The following is a 14846-nucleotide window of genomic DNA, read 5'->3' on the forward strand; positions in this document are numbered from 1 at the left end:
ATGTTACTTGTCCACTGACTTTGCATTCACTGACTTTGTTCATCAGTCTATTATAGGGTACTTGATAAATTACATCTGCTGCATTAACATTGTCTAATCGCTCTGTTACCGCTTCAAAAAAATCAATGAGGTTGCTCAAGAAAAAGAAACTCTAGAAACCAAAAATATAATAATAGTCAGCATAGATATCACTTTTGAAATCTATGCTGACTATTTATTGTTATATTTTTGGTTTCTAGAGTTTCTTCTATTTTCTCCTTTAATAGGGATTCCATTATTTTTTTCTGCCACCGATGTTAAGCTGACTGATCTATAATTCCCTGGAGATGTTCTATCCCTCTTCTTAAATATAGGTATTACGTTAGCTATCCATGAGTCCTTTGGCACGATACCTTTTTCTAACGAATTATTAAATATGTGTAGTAATGCCTCTACTATCTCTTTCCTAGATTCTTTGGAAATGCGTGGATGCAATCCATCCAGACTAGGGGTTTTATCCTCTTGGTGAGTTTGATTAGTTTATTTAATATATCCCTTCTTTATTTTAAATGTACTTATCTCATTGTCCAATGTCATGCCACTTGTTCTATCTCCGACAAATACTGAAGCAAAATAATTATTTTATATTTCTGCCATCTCTCTATACCTGTGGTATTATCTGGTCTGTCCCTTAATGGTCCTATTCCCATCCTCACCTTCCTTTTTTTATTGCTGATAAAATGTTTTACTATTTTGTTTTTTGTTCCTTGATAATTTAATTTCATAGTTCCTCTTTGCTTTCCAAATTGTTTTTTTTTTAAAACTACTGTACTAATCTTTACGTATTCTCTCTTATCATGCACTCCCCTGCTGTCTATGTACTTAATGTATGCCTCTTTCCTTACCCTCAATTGTTCCCTTATGGAGTCTCATTAGTGTTTAGTTTGTCCTTACCATTTAGCGGAATATATTGTTCCTGCACGCTGTTGAACACTGTTTTAAATGTTTCCCATTGTTGTTCTACATTGTTTTTTGCCAATATTGTTGCCCATTTTATTTTCTCCAAGTTCTATTTTGAGCTCCTCAAAATCAGCTTTTCTCCAATCTATTACCCTGGTTCGCATGATTGCCTCCAGCTCCCCTGTTTTATTATGGACAGTGTGTGCATTGCTGTACAGTTTAACTCATTTTTGACAGGATTTCCTCTCACTTTATGTTGAACTATCTTTTTAGACTCCTGTTCTATAACTCTATTTATTTATTCCCTTGCCATCAGTGTCCTCCCTTACTTTATTCTTTCCTATGTCTTCCTGTTTTGTTTATATTTAGGCTGGTTACGTTTCTTGTAGATCCCTCCCCCCAGTTTACTAGTTTAAAGCCTTTGCCATCTCCCTATTTACCCTTTCCGCTAGGACACAGGTACCATCCTGTTTCAGTGAAGCCCGTCCCATTGGTACAGCTTCTTCTTGACCCAGAACTGGTGTCAGTGTCCCATGAAAAGGAACCCCTCTTTCCCACACCAACCCTTTAGCCACGTGTTAATTCTCCTGATCTGTCTGCTTCTATGCCAATTTGCACACGGTTCGGGCAATAATCTAGAGATTTTTTACCCTCGAGGTCCTGCTTTTTAATTCAGAGTCTAACTCCTGATACTGTTTCAGCAGGACCTCCTCCCTGTTCTTACCTATGGCGTTTGTTGCAGCATGGACCATGTCAACTGGTCTCCCTTTCTAAGTTCCTCTCCAGCCGCCATGAGATATCCTTTACCCTGGCACTGGATAGGCAACATACCCTTTGGGATTCTCATTCTTGGCTGCATAGGACACTATCTTATCTCTCTCTAGAAATTTTCATTGGGTTGGTGTGATTATTTTTCTGCAACACTTTAAAAATAGTTACGAGTGTCTGGGCAATACATAATCTTAAAATTCTGTTTAAAGCTGTTCAAATACAAAAAGCCAAATATCTTTTAAATGCAATATTGTATACCAGGAACTGAAGCAATATTATTTATATTACCTGTTTTGTATTTACCATTCTTGAATGGTGAATTTATTAAAGAGCAGGAAGGAATAACAGGAAAAGGCCAAAGAAAGTCCTTATGGAGTCTTTTTAAAGCTTTAACAAAGTCCTCGACTCGCGCCGCCCGAGTCCTTTCTTTGCAGAGCCAGCCTATGAGCTCAAAACCCAGCTGTGCAGCAAAGCTGCTGAGATCTTTTAACCTCATCTCCTCCAGGAGTCTTCGTGCATGACGCCAAAGCATCTCATCTATGTACATATGCTCAACACAGTCAACATCTTTACTCCACCTAAAGACAAAATAATTATACATCATTCAAATACTTTGTTCTTTAGAATTAGAATTTTTTTTTTTTTTTTTTTAAATGCCTGGCAGCGTTTAAAAGCCTCCATTCCTGAACGCTAACTGGTACAGTAGCTTCGGTTTATTCATGTGCTCAGACATGAAGTGAGAGGAAGAGAGTTCACATTTAAAATTCCCCGCACAGCAAGCTGTTGATCTCTGGTGGGGTGCAAGGGTAATGCCAAACAGGTGTTTCACGACTGGAGAGGGAGATAAAGATTGGAGAAGGAATGAGTCAACCTGCACTGCTCTTGTGCACCTAGAGAACAGTGTATGTGGAGGCCTGGGAGCAGGGAATAGTGTATAGTAGGCAGGAAGAGTTAACAGTGTGCTTTAGAATGTACTTCATGGTTTACACAAATTGGTAGTAAAAGCATTTGATAGAAAATTATAGTGTAGAATTGATTATATTCTGACATGCACACTTGTGCATTTCAACAGCAACATTTAAAACCAAAAATCTACAGGATGGGTAAATGCAAATTTTTGCACAGCCAAAATAGGTTATAAGGGGAATGCCATTCACATACTGAAACATTAAGAACTTTTAACAGTTTCTAGATTTCTTGTCACTTGTACAGCAAATATTTAATAACTTCTCCAGTCCATAGTGAAATGTGGTAAAAAGATAACCATACTAATCTTCTAACAGTTTTGATTTGTATATAGTGAAGGGGAGAAGAGGCCATAAATTTTTTATTGCATTTCGTCTTGTGCTACTCAACAATAATTTTAATGGATCTTTCATTTCGGTTTGTATTCTATAGGTCAACATAATCCATTAGTTTAATAAAGCAAAGTCAAACAACCGCCGATGATTTACAATGTACATTATCTGCTTGGAACAAGAATCTAGCTTGATTATTAAATAGTAGTTACCTCTTGGCCGAGGGCCCAGAAGGCATGCTTAGTGTCTTCTGCAGGTTAAATTTACCAGCACCGAGGCCTTCTGCTGACTGGGAAAAACTAATGCTCCGATGTTTGAAGAACTCAAAGCCTCCAGCTGAACTGGGTTCCTGTGATAAAACAAAAAGACAATACTTTAATCTCAAAAACATAACAGTATATTTTGTTAACTCTTATACCACGTGGAAACTAGCAGAAATAGAATAGATCTAGTTTTGCACTGGGAAGGATCCCGAAACCAATTTTTCACCCTAGTCGACTGTTGGAAATTGGGAGTAATGTTCACTGTAATTTTGCTTGGCCCCGCATGGCCCCTTTATGTGGCTGCATGGTTTTTCTCATTGAAAAGCTGCCAAGTGGCTCTGCAGGGTCCCTGGGGTGCTGCGCGGTCTTTCAACTTACAGGGAACATTGGTCGGGAGTTGAGGTAAAGTTGTCATTTTTGTACCTATAACAGCACTGGAGCGTGGAACAAGAGAAGACAGCTACAGCTAACAGTCCAGGCATCTACTGTTTCATAGGCATGATGAAGGCTTTCATTCTGAATCACTGTTTTTGCAGCAGTTACTATATATATATATATATTTATATCAAATGCTGTCTGAGGATCAGATGTAATCATCTTCTCATTCTCCTTCTCCAAATCTACAACCCTCAAGTAAAATCGGGTGGCTGACTTGAGCAATTCTACTGTTGCAATACAAGAGCAAGAACTTATAATTCTCATTATATGCAACCTACATTTTTTCCATGATTTAAACTGTAAGAAAATAGTTGGGTTGCAAGAAGTTCAAGATAGTAACCAGAGTGTGTGAAGATTGACGTAGTTTATCAGTATAAACTACACTCTCTGAACGAGCCCAGAACCCCAACACTCCACTGTTTATTTAGTTTATATGAGAAAATTAAGGACACTAGATGCCTGGTAGTGGATTATGAAGCAATAATTAACTCAGGTTCAAGTTACATCACCAAGCATAAGAGCAGAGCTCGATGAGTTTGTTAGCTGAGCCAGAGATTGATTACTGTCAGACACTGTCTCAATTAGATAAATTTAAAAAACTGACAGCAGCTGCTTCTTTTAAATATCAAATTAGTGTCAAGCAATATCGGACCTCAAACTACAAGGGCTACAGAAAGCACAATTCTCCATCCTCCTTTCCCGCACTTAGGGGTTATTGTAAAGTTTTCTGCACCACATGTCAGGATAGAGTAGTACAACTGCTATCATGAAAGAGCAAGGTGGAGTGATGCATGAACAGTTTTACTGGAAAATTAGAATCACTATATTTGCAGGGCTTCGGGGAAAGGGCAGGGGAGTGGGACTAGCTGAAATGCTCTTGCAGAGAGCTGGCACAGGCTCGACGGGCTGAATGAACACAAGACCATAAGAAATAGGAGCAAAGGAGCCATCTGGCTCCTCAAGCCTGCTTCGCCATTCAATTAGATCATGTCTGATCTGATCTGATCTTGGCCTCAACTCCACTTTCCTGCCCGCACCCCATAACCCTTCACTCCCTTATCTTTCAAAAATCTGTCTCTCTCCACCTTAATTCAATGACACAGTCTCCACAGAATTTCAAAGATTCACGACCCTCAGCAGAAATTCATTCTCATTTCAATTTTATATGTGCCACCCCTTATTCTGAGACTATGCCCCCTAGTTCTAGACTCCCCATGAGAGGAAACATCTTCTCTGCATCCACCCTGTCAAGCCCCCTCAGAATCTTATACGCTTCAATAAGATCACCTCTCATTCTTCTAAACTCCAATGAGTATAGGCCCAACCTGCTCAATCTTTCTTCATACAACAACCGCTTCATCTCAGGAATCAACCTCGTAAACCTTCACTGAACTGCCTCCAATGCAAGTATATCCTTCCTTAAATAAAGAGACCAATACTGTACGCAGTACTCCAGGTGTGGTCTCACCAATACCCTGTACAGTTGTAGCCGGACTTCCTTACTTTTATACTCCACACCCTTGAAATAAAGACCAACATTCCATTTGCTTTCCTAATTACCTGCATGCTAACTTTTTGAGTATCATGTACAAGGATTCTTGGATTCCTCTGTACCGCAGCATTGCATAATCTCTCCCCTTTTAAATAATAATTTGCCTTTCTATTTTTTCTGCCAAATTGAATAACCTCACATTTTTCCATATTATACTCCATCTGCCAAATTTTTGCCCATTCCCTTAGCCTGTCTATATCCCTTTGTGGATTCTTTGCGTCCTCCTTATAACTTGCCTTATAACACCTATTTTTGTATCAGCAGCAAATTTGGCTACGTTACGCTCGGTCCCTTCATCCAAATCATTAATATAGATTGTAATAGTTGAGGCCCCAGCACTGATCTCTATAGCACCCCACCAGTTACAGTTTGCCAACCTGAAAATGACCCATTTATCCCCACTCTCTGTGGCCCCCTTCTTTCCATTCTACGTTTCCAAAACCTAACAATATGTATTAATGCGCACTGAAAGATGAGCTGTTTTCACAAGTACCTGAGTGGTAGGAGTGGGTGGAGGAGTCTCTAATTCTCCTGCACCAATGGCTTTCAAGAAACGGATCATGTGACGGCAAAGATCCCATTTTCCTTGTTCCAGGGCTGTGCTGAAAAGCAGTGTTGCGTGCTGTTTGCTAACCGCAGGGACCTCCATGTTCTACCAGGAGAAAGAAACAGTGGTATGAAAATGCAACCAAACGCAATCTCAGTCGATTTTACTCCAAATTATCTGTAAAGCCATATGTTTAGAATCTTTCTCCGATTCTATAATGAAGCCAGGAATATGACATATTCAGCAAACCTGATTTCCAGAACAAATATCTTAATTTTGGCACGGCATTTTGGATTTGTATTGCAATGAAGAGACCTGAATCGAATATACTGCTGGACAATTAGTTTTCCTAATGCTCAACATTACAGTACTTGTGATTAGAATATCAGCTGTGGCTCAGTGGGTAGCACTCTTGCCTCAGTCAAAAGGTTGTGGGTTCAAGTCCCACTCCAGAGCAGTGCTGAGGGAGTGCTGCACTGTCAGAGGTGCTGTCTTTCGGATGAGACGTTAAACCGAGACCCCGTCTGCTCTCTCAGGTAGTCATAAAAGACCCCGTGGCACTATTTTGAAGATGAGTAGGGGGGGGGGTTATCCCCAGTGTCCTGGCCAATCCCTCAATCAACATAACAAAACCAGATTATCTGGTTATCACATTGCTATGTGCGAGCTTGCTGCGTGCAAATTGGCTGCCGCGTTTCCCACATTGCTCCAGAAGTATTTCAAAAGCACTTTGAGACGTCCAGTGGTCGTGAAAGGTCTATTAATAGATTACCCAGGAGAACACTAGCTCATTTCACTGGAATCGACACATCAGGAATGATGCCCAATTTTTTGAGGGCTGCACTCTAAATTATTTCTACCTCAAAATAAAATTTATGTAATCAGAGAACTATTTTGGCTTGTTCTATAGTTCCACGTCTTAATTAAAATTTGAGAAATTTCAGCAAAATAAAGCTAGCCTATATTAGGCACGAACAAAAAAAACATTCATTTTGAGAATTGCAACAGATAGTTAGCACTTTAAAAGTTAATTGCTCCCAAAAAGAACCTTTTCTTTATCATAACCATGATGTCGGACATCACCATGCCAACACTGCAGATGCTGGAAATCTGAAATAAAAACAAAAAATACTGGAAATACTCTGGTCAGGCAGCATTTGTGGCGAGAGAAGCAGAGTTAACGTATACAGTCGATGACTTTTCGTCCGAACTCACCATGCCAAGATTGGAAAAGTAGCAAAATATGTATTTGCTTTTTTCCCCTCCTTCGTTTAAAACGGAGAATCCAACAATAATCAAGACACCAGGTAGAGAGGAAAACTGTGAAACCAAGTTTGCCAAGTAATTTTGTTCACTTCACCGTGCTATTCTTTTTATCAGTTTTAACTGGTGCATCAGGTTTGACAATGGATCAATGGAATGGAAACGTGATTGCAATCACAGTGAAGTAAATGTGCTCACAGTCGTTTTGGATAACTGAAAGTGTGTTTATATCATTTGCTTCATCACAATGTACACATTACAGTGCAGCACAACTAATCTTTAACAAAAAGGCTGTAGTACACTAAACTATTTAGCGATTTCAGTCTGGGAAACTGGAATACAGCATCGTAATTACTTTCACCTCATCAGCAGGAGAAAGCACCTTCTTTATTAGTTCTGCCACAGCTGGTGCCAAAGGGTTTGTGTGCCACTAAAACACAGGTAAATTATCAGCATCACAAAGCTTGAGCACCTAATGAGGCAGATTTCACACCTAAACAATCACACTGATGGCCAAAAGTGCTTAAGGACTAGTACCTGGAGGTGAAAAAAAGACTAAAACTTCACTGAATTGGTTATCTGTTAAGCTCTTGTCTGCAAGTTGCTGGAAGTGCGAGCTGATTAATGGGCATCCGGGTCCTTGGTGATCGAAGGGACAAACTGTGTATCTCTTTAACCAATGAGATTAAAGGATTGAGAAATAAACCAAGGAAGGACTGAGGAGGAGGATGAATTCAATGCCAAATCAGGTATTGAAAGACATAAAGAGAGGGAAAGAAAAATTGGATTGGGAGAGAAGAGACAAAGGAAAATAAAAACTTTTTTTTTTTTACATTTAATTTTTTTTAAATCTCCAAGAATTTACAATGCGACTGAGCAGTCTAAATTGTTCCCTTTCTGGGCCAGAGAGGTTGATTGGCAGTCATTAACAACTATGTCATTAAAAAGGCTATTAAATACTAATTCTGACAAAGGGTCATCGACCTGAAATGTTAACTGTTTTTCTCTCCACAGATACTACCTGACCCGCTGAGATTTCCAGCATTTTCTGTTTTTATTTCAGGTTCCAGCATCCGTAGTATTTTCCCTTTGTATTAAATATTTATCTTAACTTTGTGTGGTGAGTTTAGTGGACAATTAATATGCAAATGGAGCAACTTCATGAAACTCATGGGGAGATTAAGGGCGAGTTGCCGTTTTTGTGAAGCCAACGCTATTCACGGAGCATCTCTTCCTCGTCACAAGTTTGCACATTAGTAACGCAGTGTGTCATTCACACATTATTTTTTCACCAAATTCTGGGCCAATGGCTTTAGCGAGATAGGGTAACGCTTAAATGAATACATCAAGCCTTTTGCAATTCATTTAAACATTTTATTCAATTAAAAATTATTCATTTAACAGGGACATATTTCATTGTCAAATATATTGTGTATGGAGATGTTATTCTCTTAAATGTTATTCTTTAATCACTTATTCATTGAAGTGGGTTTGATTGTATTTTATTTTTAAACTAAAGAACTACCAGAGCTTGTCAACACAACTTTAAACTAATTTTATGTTAACCATCCAAATACTTAAAAAAAGTGTAATTACATGCACTTGTATCTTATCATTCTATCACAGCAATAGTATAAAAAGCACAGTAAAATAGCCATGTATGTTGAAATTCAGCTCACTAACAGAATGTGATAACTTATTCTCGAGAGTTTCAGAAATAAACCACTTTATTCAAAAACTGACTGAAGTAATTGGTGTCCCATATTCTTAGTATATATATTTAATGCAAAATTATCTGCACCCAACTATCTCTGTCCAATTTGCAATTTCTTTAAAGTTCAGTAAAATAAACGCATGTAACTTCAGTATAAATCACAACCGAATTGACTCCATCAGAAGGGAAGAATACTTCTGGGAAGAAACAAAGGGCTCAAGTTTCGGCCTGAGTTGCTCCTATTTTTTTGGAACAACTAGTTTAGAATGGAGCATCTTAGAAATTGCAATTCTTGGTATTTAGTTTGCTCCAGTTCTAGTCAATTAGAACAGTTCCATTTTAGAACAGATTTTTTTTTGTCAAAAGGGTGCATGTCCAGCCACTTACGCCTGTTTTGCAAGTTCAGGCAGCGAAAACTTACTCCAAACTAACTCAGAATGGAGTAAATGTAGATTTTTGTATGCTCAGAAAAACCTTGCCTACACTTATAAATCAGGCTGAGAGATTGGGGGGGGGGGGGGGCAGTGGGGTTTACAAATATTAAACACTTCACTTTTACAAATAAAGAGCCATCAATAATAAGTGATAAATAAATCAAAAAAAAAATTTTTTTTAAATTAAAAAATCAATAAATAAAAAATTACGTTTCTACTCACCGACTGCAGCATCGGGAGCCCACCAACATAGTGATGGGACGGGGCCCCCACAGTGTCTCTCTCTCTCTGCCTCTGTCAGTGTCGCTGTCTCTGTCTCTGACAGCGACGGGTGGGGGGGTGCAGAGGGGGAGAAGGGAGGGAGGAAGGAGGGAGGCTGAATGGGGGGGGGCTGAACAAGGGGCGGGGGAGGGAGGGAGGAAGACTGAACGGGCCCCGCTGACGCTGGGCTCTCAGGACGACTTCGGACGGGGCCCGGCCCCAGCGAGAGGCTGGGTGGGCAGGCCTCGCCTCCGCGAACGGCTGCCATGGAGGACTTCGGGCGGGGCCCACCCCTAGCGAGAGGCCAGGCCCCGCCGACGCAGACTTCCAGGACGACTTCGGGCGGAGCCCGGCCGCAGCGAGAGGCCGGGCGGGCGGCCCCACCGCCGACGAAGTAAGATGTGTCAGGCCACATTCGGCCCGGGATAGGGGCGACGTTCCTTCGGCCTGGGATAGAGTTGTCGCCTGGAGACAGGATGCGCTGGGAGCCGGAAGCTACTGCGCACGCACGCAGCTGCCGGCACTGTTTTTGGCGCAGGGCTGTAGCTCCGCCCCTAGCAGCTCCTGCTGCGCCGCGCCAAGGTGGAAATGGGCCTACAGATATCGGAGAATCGCAAGGTAAGTATTTGTTCTACAAATTAGGCGGGCCTCTCCGATGTGCGCCGTTCTAGCGGGGGCTTCGAAATGTGAGCCCAAAGTTTCCTAACAAGGACATTGGTGAGATTTGTAACAATTTAACTATATATAAAAAAACAGCAACCAACTTGGGCAAACATATGAATTGCCGATCAGCTCACCCTTTAAACCCATGTACAAGATCATTTATCTTCTCACTCATCTCCTCACAATCTTGGCACCAAGTGCAGATCATTCGAACTACAATGCTGCAGGACTGGCCTCTCAACTAACGACGCAGATGTACTAGGCTTTATAGTTGGCAATGGACTCAAAATCCAGCCTCTCAAATGCAGTTTATTTAGGTTGCTTCCAGGAGTTTTTCTATCAATGTTGGTAAAAACAAGAGAGGATCTGGGCTTGGCTTTACACCAGCAGCAGCCGCAATTTTGGCATCTCAAACAGAGTCAAAGTGCTGAGCCTGGCCTTGTTAACAATTGAAGAATGGAGACCAATGAGGCACTGGAGAAGTCAAGTCTTGGGGGTGTGAAGGTCAATGTTCCCTCTAATTTATCCTTCAGTGCATGGCTCCTTGTACCAGCTGTGCGGCCCATTCACATTTCCGCACATGCACATTTTTTGCACGGTGAAGCCGGCAAGCGGCCTGCAGAGTGGGACCTGCAGAGCACTGCGCGACCGGTCAGCTTCACAGAAACATTGATGAAGGCACAACCTATGATTTTACAGGAGGAAGAGAGAAGAGTGGAGGCAAGCAATACTGGAAGTAGAATAAAGTGGTTTTGGTAATGAAGGAGGAAGCAGAGTTCGGGGTTAATGAGGACTACACCCCAAGCATAAATGCGTTTTTTCTTCTTGTGTCTTGCTTGCATTGTTCTGAATGGAAGAATATTAACACTCACTCACCGATTAAAGTAAACAGCATGGTTTACATTTTACTCGAAATATTTTATTTTCACAAAGATCTCTTACATTTAAATAAAAGTGACACACCACAAATGCCATCTGAATGTGTATGGAACAAAGGCAAATGTGAATCTAAAGGACTGAGAACTGATCAAACCAGCAGCTTTACAAATTTTTACCATTTTAGCATTAAAATTAATAATTTTAAAATTCTATACACAATGAGGTGGATCACCTGAAATCGACAAATCTAGCACAAAAGATCGAGGAATTTCAAGTGCTTGGGGTGCAGTCCTTATTAACCCTGAACTCTGTTTTCTCCCTCATTACCAAAACCGCTTTCTTCAATTTCCATGCTGGTTTAAAAAGCACCCCGCTGGAAACCAGCCCTCCCCACAAAATGCACCCTCCAACTGAATTACTGAACACGGCGAGTTTCTGTTGGTTGCGCCCATTTGCTGCCTTTGGAGGAGGCTCTTCAAATTAAGTTGCTTTTTTAAAAAAAAGGCCAAGGGCAATAATAGGTACCTTAATTTATTAATAAACTGACTCGTGTACACCAATGTAACTAGTAAATGGTTCTGTATACAAAAAATAAATCAAAAAGGCAAATGGAATGCTAACCTTTATCTTTAGAGAACTAGAATACAAGGGGGTAGAAGTTATGTTGCAGCTGTACAAAACCCTGGTTAAACCACACCTGGAATACTGTGAGCAGTTCTGGAAGGATGGATGCTACGTGGACGTGAGGGTTAAAGTACGAGGAGAGATTACACAAACTAGGGTTGTATTACCTGGAATTTAGAAGGTTGAGGGGTGATTTGATTGAAGTTTTCAAGATATTGGGCTCAAGTTTCGGCCTGAGTTGCTCCTATTTTTTTGGAGCAACTAGTTTAGAATGGAGGATCTTAGAAATTGCAATTCTCGGCATTTAGTTTGCTCCAGTTCTAGTCAATTAGAATAGTTTTGTTTTAGACAGTTTTTTTTCTCCAAAAGGGGGTGTTACCAGCCACTTACGCCTGTTTTGCAAGTTCAGGCAGCGAAAACTTACTTCAAACCAACTTAGAATGGAGTACGTTCAGAAAAACCTTGCCTGCACTCAGGCGTAGGGAATGAGAGATGGGGGGGGGGCGGGGGGGGGAAGTTTACAAACATTAAACACTTCACTTTTACAAATAAAGAGCCATCAATAATAAATGATAAATAATTCAATAAAATCAATCAAAAAAATTAATGAAAAATAAAAAAAAATAATAAAAAATCAATCAATAAATAAAAATTGAAGTTTCTACTCACCGACTGCAGCACCGGGAGCCCTCCAACAGCGTGCTGGGACAGGACTCCGTCTGTCTCTGTCAGTGTCTCTCTGTGTTTCTGACAGCGAGGGGTGGGGGGGGGGGGGGGGGGGGGGAAAGAGAAGAGGGAAGGGCTGAACGGGAGTGAGGCTGAATGGGCCCTGACGACGACGTGGAAGCCGGGCCGCCATGGAGGACTTTGGGCGGGGCCCACTCCCAGCGCGATGCCAGGCAGCCCCGCCGCCGACGATGTAAGGGGTGTCAGGCCACTCGGCCCGGGATAGGGGCGACGTCCCTTCGACCTGGGATAGATCGTCGCCCGGAGACAGGACGCGCTGGGAGGGCCAGGAGCTACTACCCACGCGCGCAGCTGCCGGTACTGTTTTTGACGCAGGGCTGTAGCTCCGCCCCCAGCAGCTCCTGCTGCGCCGTGACAAGCTGGAAACGGGCCTACAGATATCGGAGAATCGCGAGGTAAGTATTCGGCGCAATTTCTGTTCTACAAATTAGGCGGGCCTCTCCAATGTGCGCCGTTCTAGCGGGGGTCCGAAACTTGAGCCCATTAAGGGAAAGCAATAGGGTAGATACAGAGAGACTATTTCTGCTGGTTGATGAGTCTAGGACAAATGGGCATAGTCTAAAACTTAGAGCCAGGCCTTTCAGGCATGAAGTTATGAAACACTTCTACACACAACGGGTGGTAGAAAGTTTGGAACTCTTCTGCAAATGGCAGTTGACGCCACATCAATTGTTAATTTTAAATCCAAAACTGACTTTTGCTAACCAAAGGTATTACGAGATATGGGACAAAGGCGGGTATATGGAGTTAAGTCGCAGATCAGCCATTGCATGATGGAACAGGCTCAAGGGGTTAAATGGCCTCCTGCTGTTCCTATAGCTTTTTAAAATCCTTGAGTTATTTAAAATCAGGTTACGCATAGGTAGTGGACTAGACACTTAATTGAACAGTAACTTCACTTCAGAAACGTGCAAATTTGAGCACAATTTGTGCTGGGTTGCATAGAGTGTAAACTCTACCCCAATATAAAAAGATAGCTGACTTCTACACTTTCAGAACAATCCTTCTCTTGATTCCTACACTACACACCCTGACTGACAGGATAGGTATGTGGCCTGCTCCCAGTTGTCTGTCTATACAAACACAATGGAGTGTCCAATATAGGAATCAGTAGAACATTACATCGAATTTGCAGCACAGAAACAGGCTAATCAGTCCAACTGGTCTATGCCGGTGTTTATGCTCTACACGAGCCTCCTCCCATCCTGCGTCATTCAACCCTATCAGCACATCAGCAAACCATGAGCACAATCCAAGGCGCTATACCCCATCCTGGGTCGAGAGCCTGCATTCCATAAACTCACATTTTAATCTCTACAGATACCACTGTGAAGAACACCATGCCCCAAAGAATCCTATCTGATTATTCTACATACAAAAAGATGACGTGAGCAATGGGAAACAGATGCTCATTGATAAAATGTGCATTGGTTGTGAAAAAAATGGAGCCAAACATCCTGTTCTAACAGACAGTTCGTGTTATTTTAAAAAGACTTCCTGACTTCCCCTAAATCTTACAAATAACTTCCATGTTATAAACTGCATTTCAAGTACTATGATGGGGCTCTTCCTGGGACACCCCATTTCCCACATCCATATATACAGTTGATTCCTGTTAAGACAAGATTCAATAGGCAAAGAAAACAACAGCTTATCAGGAATTCCATGCAGGAATGTGTTTAAACCACACTTCTTTTCTTCAAATAATCTCCTCTTTTCTCATTCATCTCCTGAAAAATCAGACTCTGGCTGGGGTTCAGATCCAATTGCATTGTCAGCCCTCCCATACCTGTCCACGTGCCATTCTTAAATCGTAAACTGAGAGAGCAGTGACAGGCTATCCAATCAGCAAGGCAGTTCAGATGAGCATAATCAGATTCTCACCAGACCCTCAAAAAAGTCCATTTCAGCAGCGCTGACCGGATATGGGTGTTTACTAGCCTGGGCTGCCGTGGCAATCCGAGTCCACTAACCCAGCCCCACATCAAACTTTGGATCCTCTTGCTGGAAATAGTTTAATCCACATGTGGCAGAGCATTTAACCAATGAGCTACTTAAATCACATTTGTTCTTTTCTTGACAATATTCTCGCCTCCCCAGGCTTCTCAATGGGGTATGGTCCCATGGGTGGCTTCAAAACCATATCCAAATGTCTATTATTCACACGCTAGCCTCACAGTATCAGCAAACTATTCGACTGCAGGGGGCATTGTAGTCAAGACTAATCTGGTTCATTTACCATGTCCCCATACATGCACTTTCCAGCAGGGGATGGATAGAGATCAGGAGCAGAAACCATAGCCAGTTTATTCCAATTTCACCCGGGACACTAAGACCAGTTGTAATGCCCCCATCATTGCCTGGTTAGATCAGCTAACTCACCCCAGAGCATGGTTCAAACCCAGGATCTGCTTGGTCTGCGTCTGCTTCTCACTATACAATATCGATAAGCC

At 41.7% G+C, this 14846-nt stretch overlaps 1 protein-coding gene across 2 annotated transcripts in view; it reads right to left on the reverse strand.

Annotated features, from left to right (window-relative positions):
• Positions 1-14846, reverse strand: part of ric1 (RIC1 homolog, RAB6A GEF complex partner 1) — a 266797-nt gene that overhangs the window by 28711 nt on the left and 223240 nt on the right. For both annotated transcript variants that reach the window (XM_070888453.1, XM_070888452.1), the window contains 3 exons: positions 5755-5913; positions 3221-3357; positions 1999-2288 (listed from right to left, as the gene is read on the reverse strand). In XM_070888453.1, coding sequence (XP_070744554.1) covers positions 1999-2288; positions 3221-3357; positions 5755-5913 — 586 coding nt within the window. The remainder of the gene's footprint in view (positions 1-1998; positions 2289-3220; positions 3358-5754; positions 5914-14846) is intronic.

This window comes from Pristiophorus japonicus, chromosome 1 (assembly GCF_044704955.1).
Source record: "Pristiophorus japonicus isolate sPriJap1 chromosome 1, sPriJap1.hap1, whole genome shotgun sequence".
In the NCBI taxonomy this organism is placed as follows: Eukaryota; Metazoa; Chordata; class Chondrichthyes; family Pristiophoridae; genus Pristiophorus; species Pristiophorus japonicus.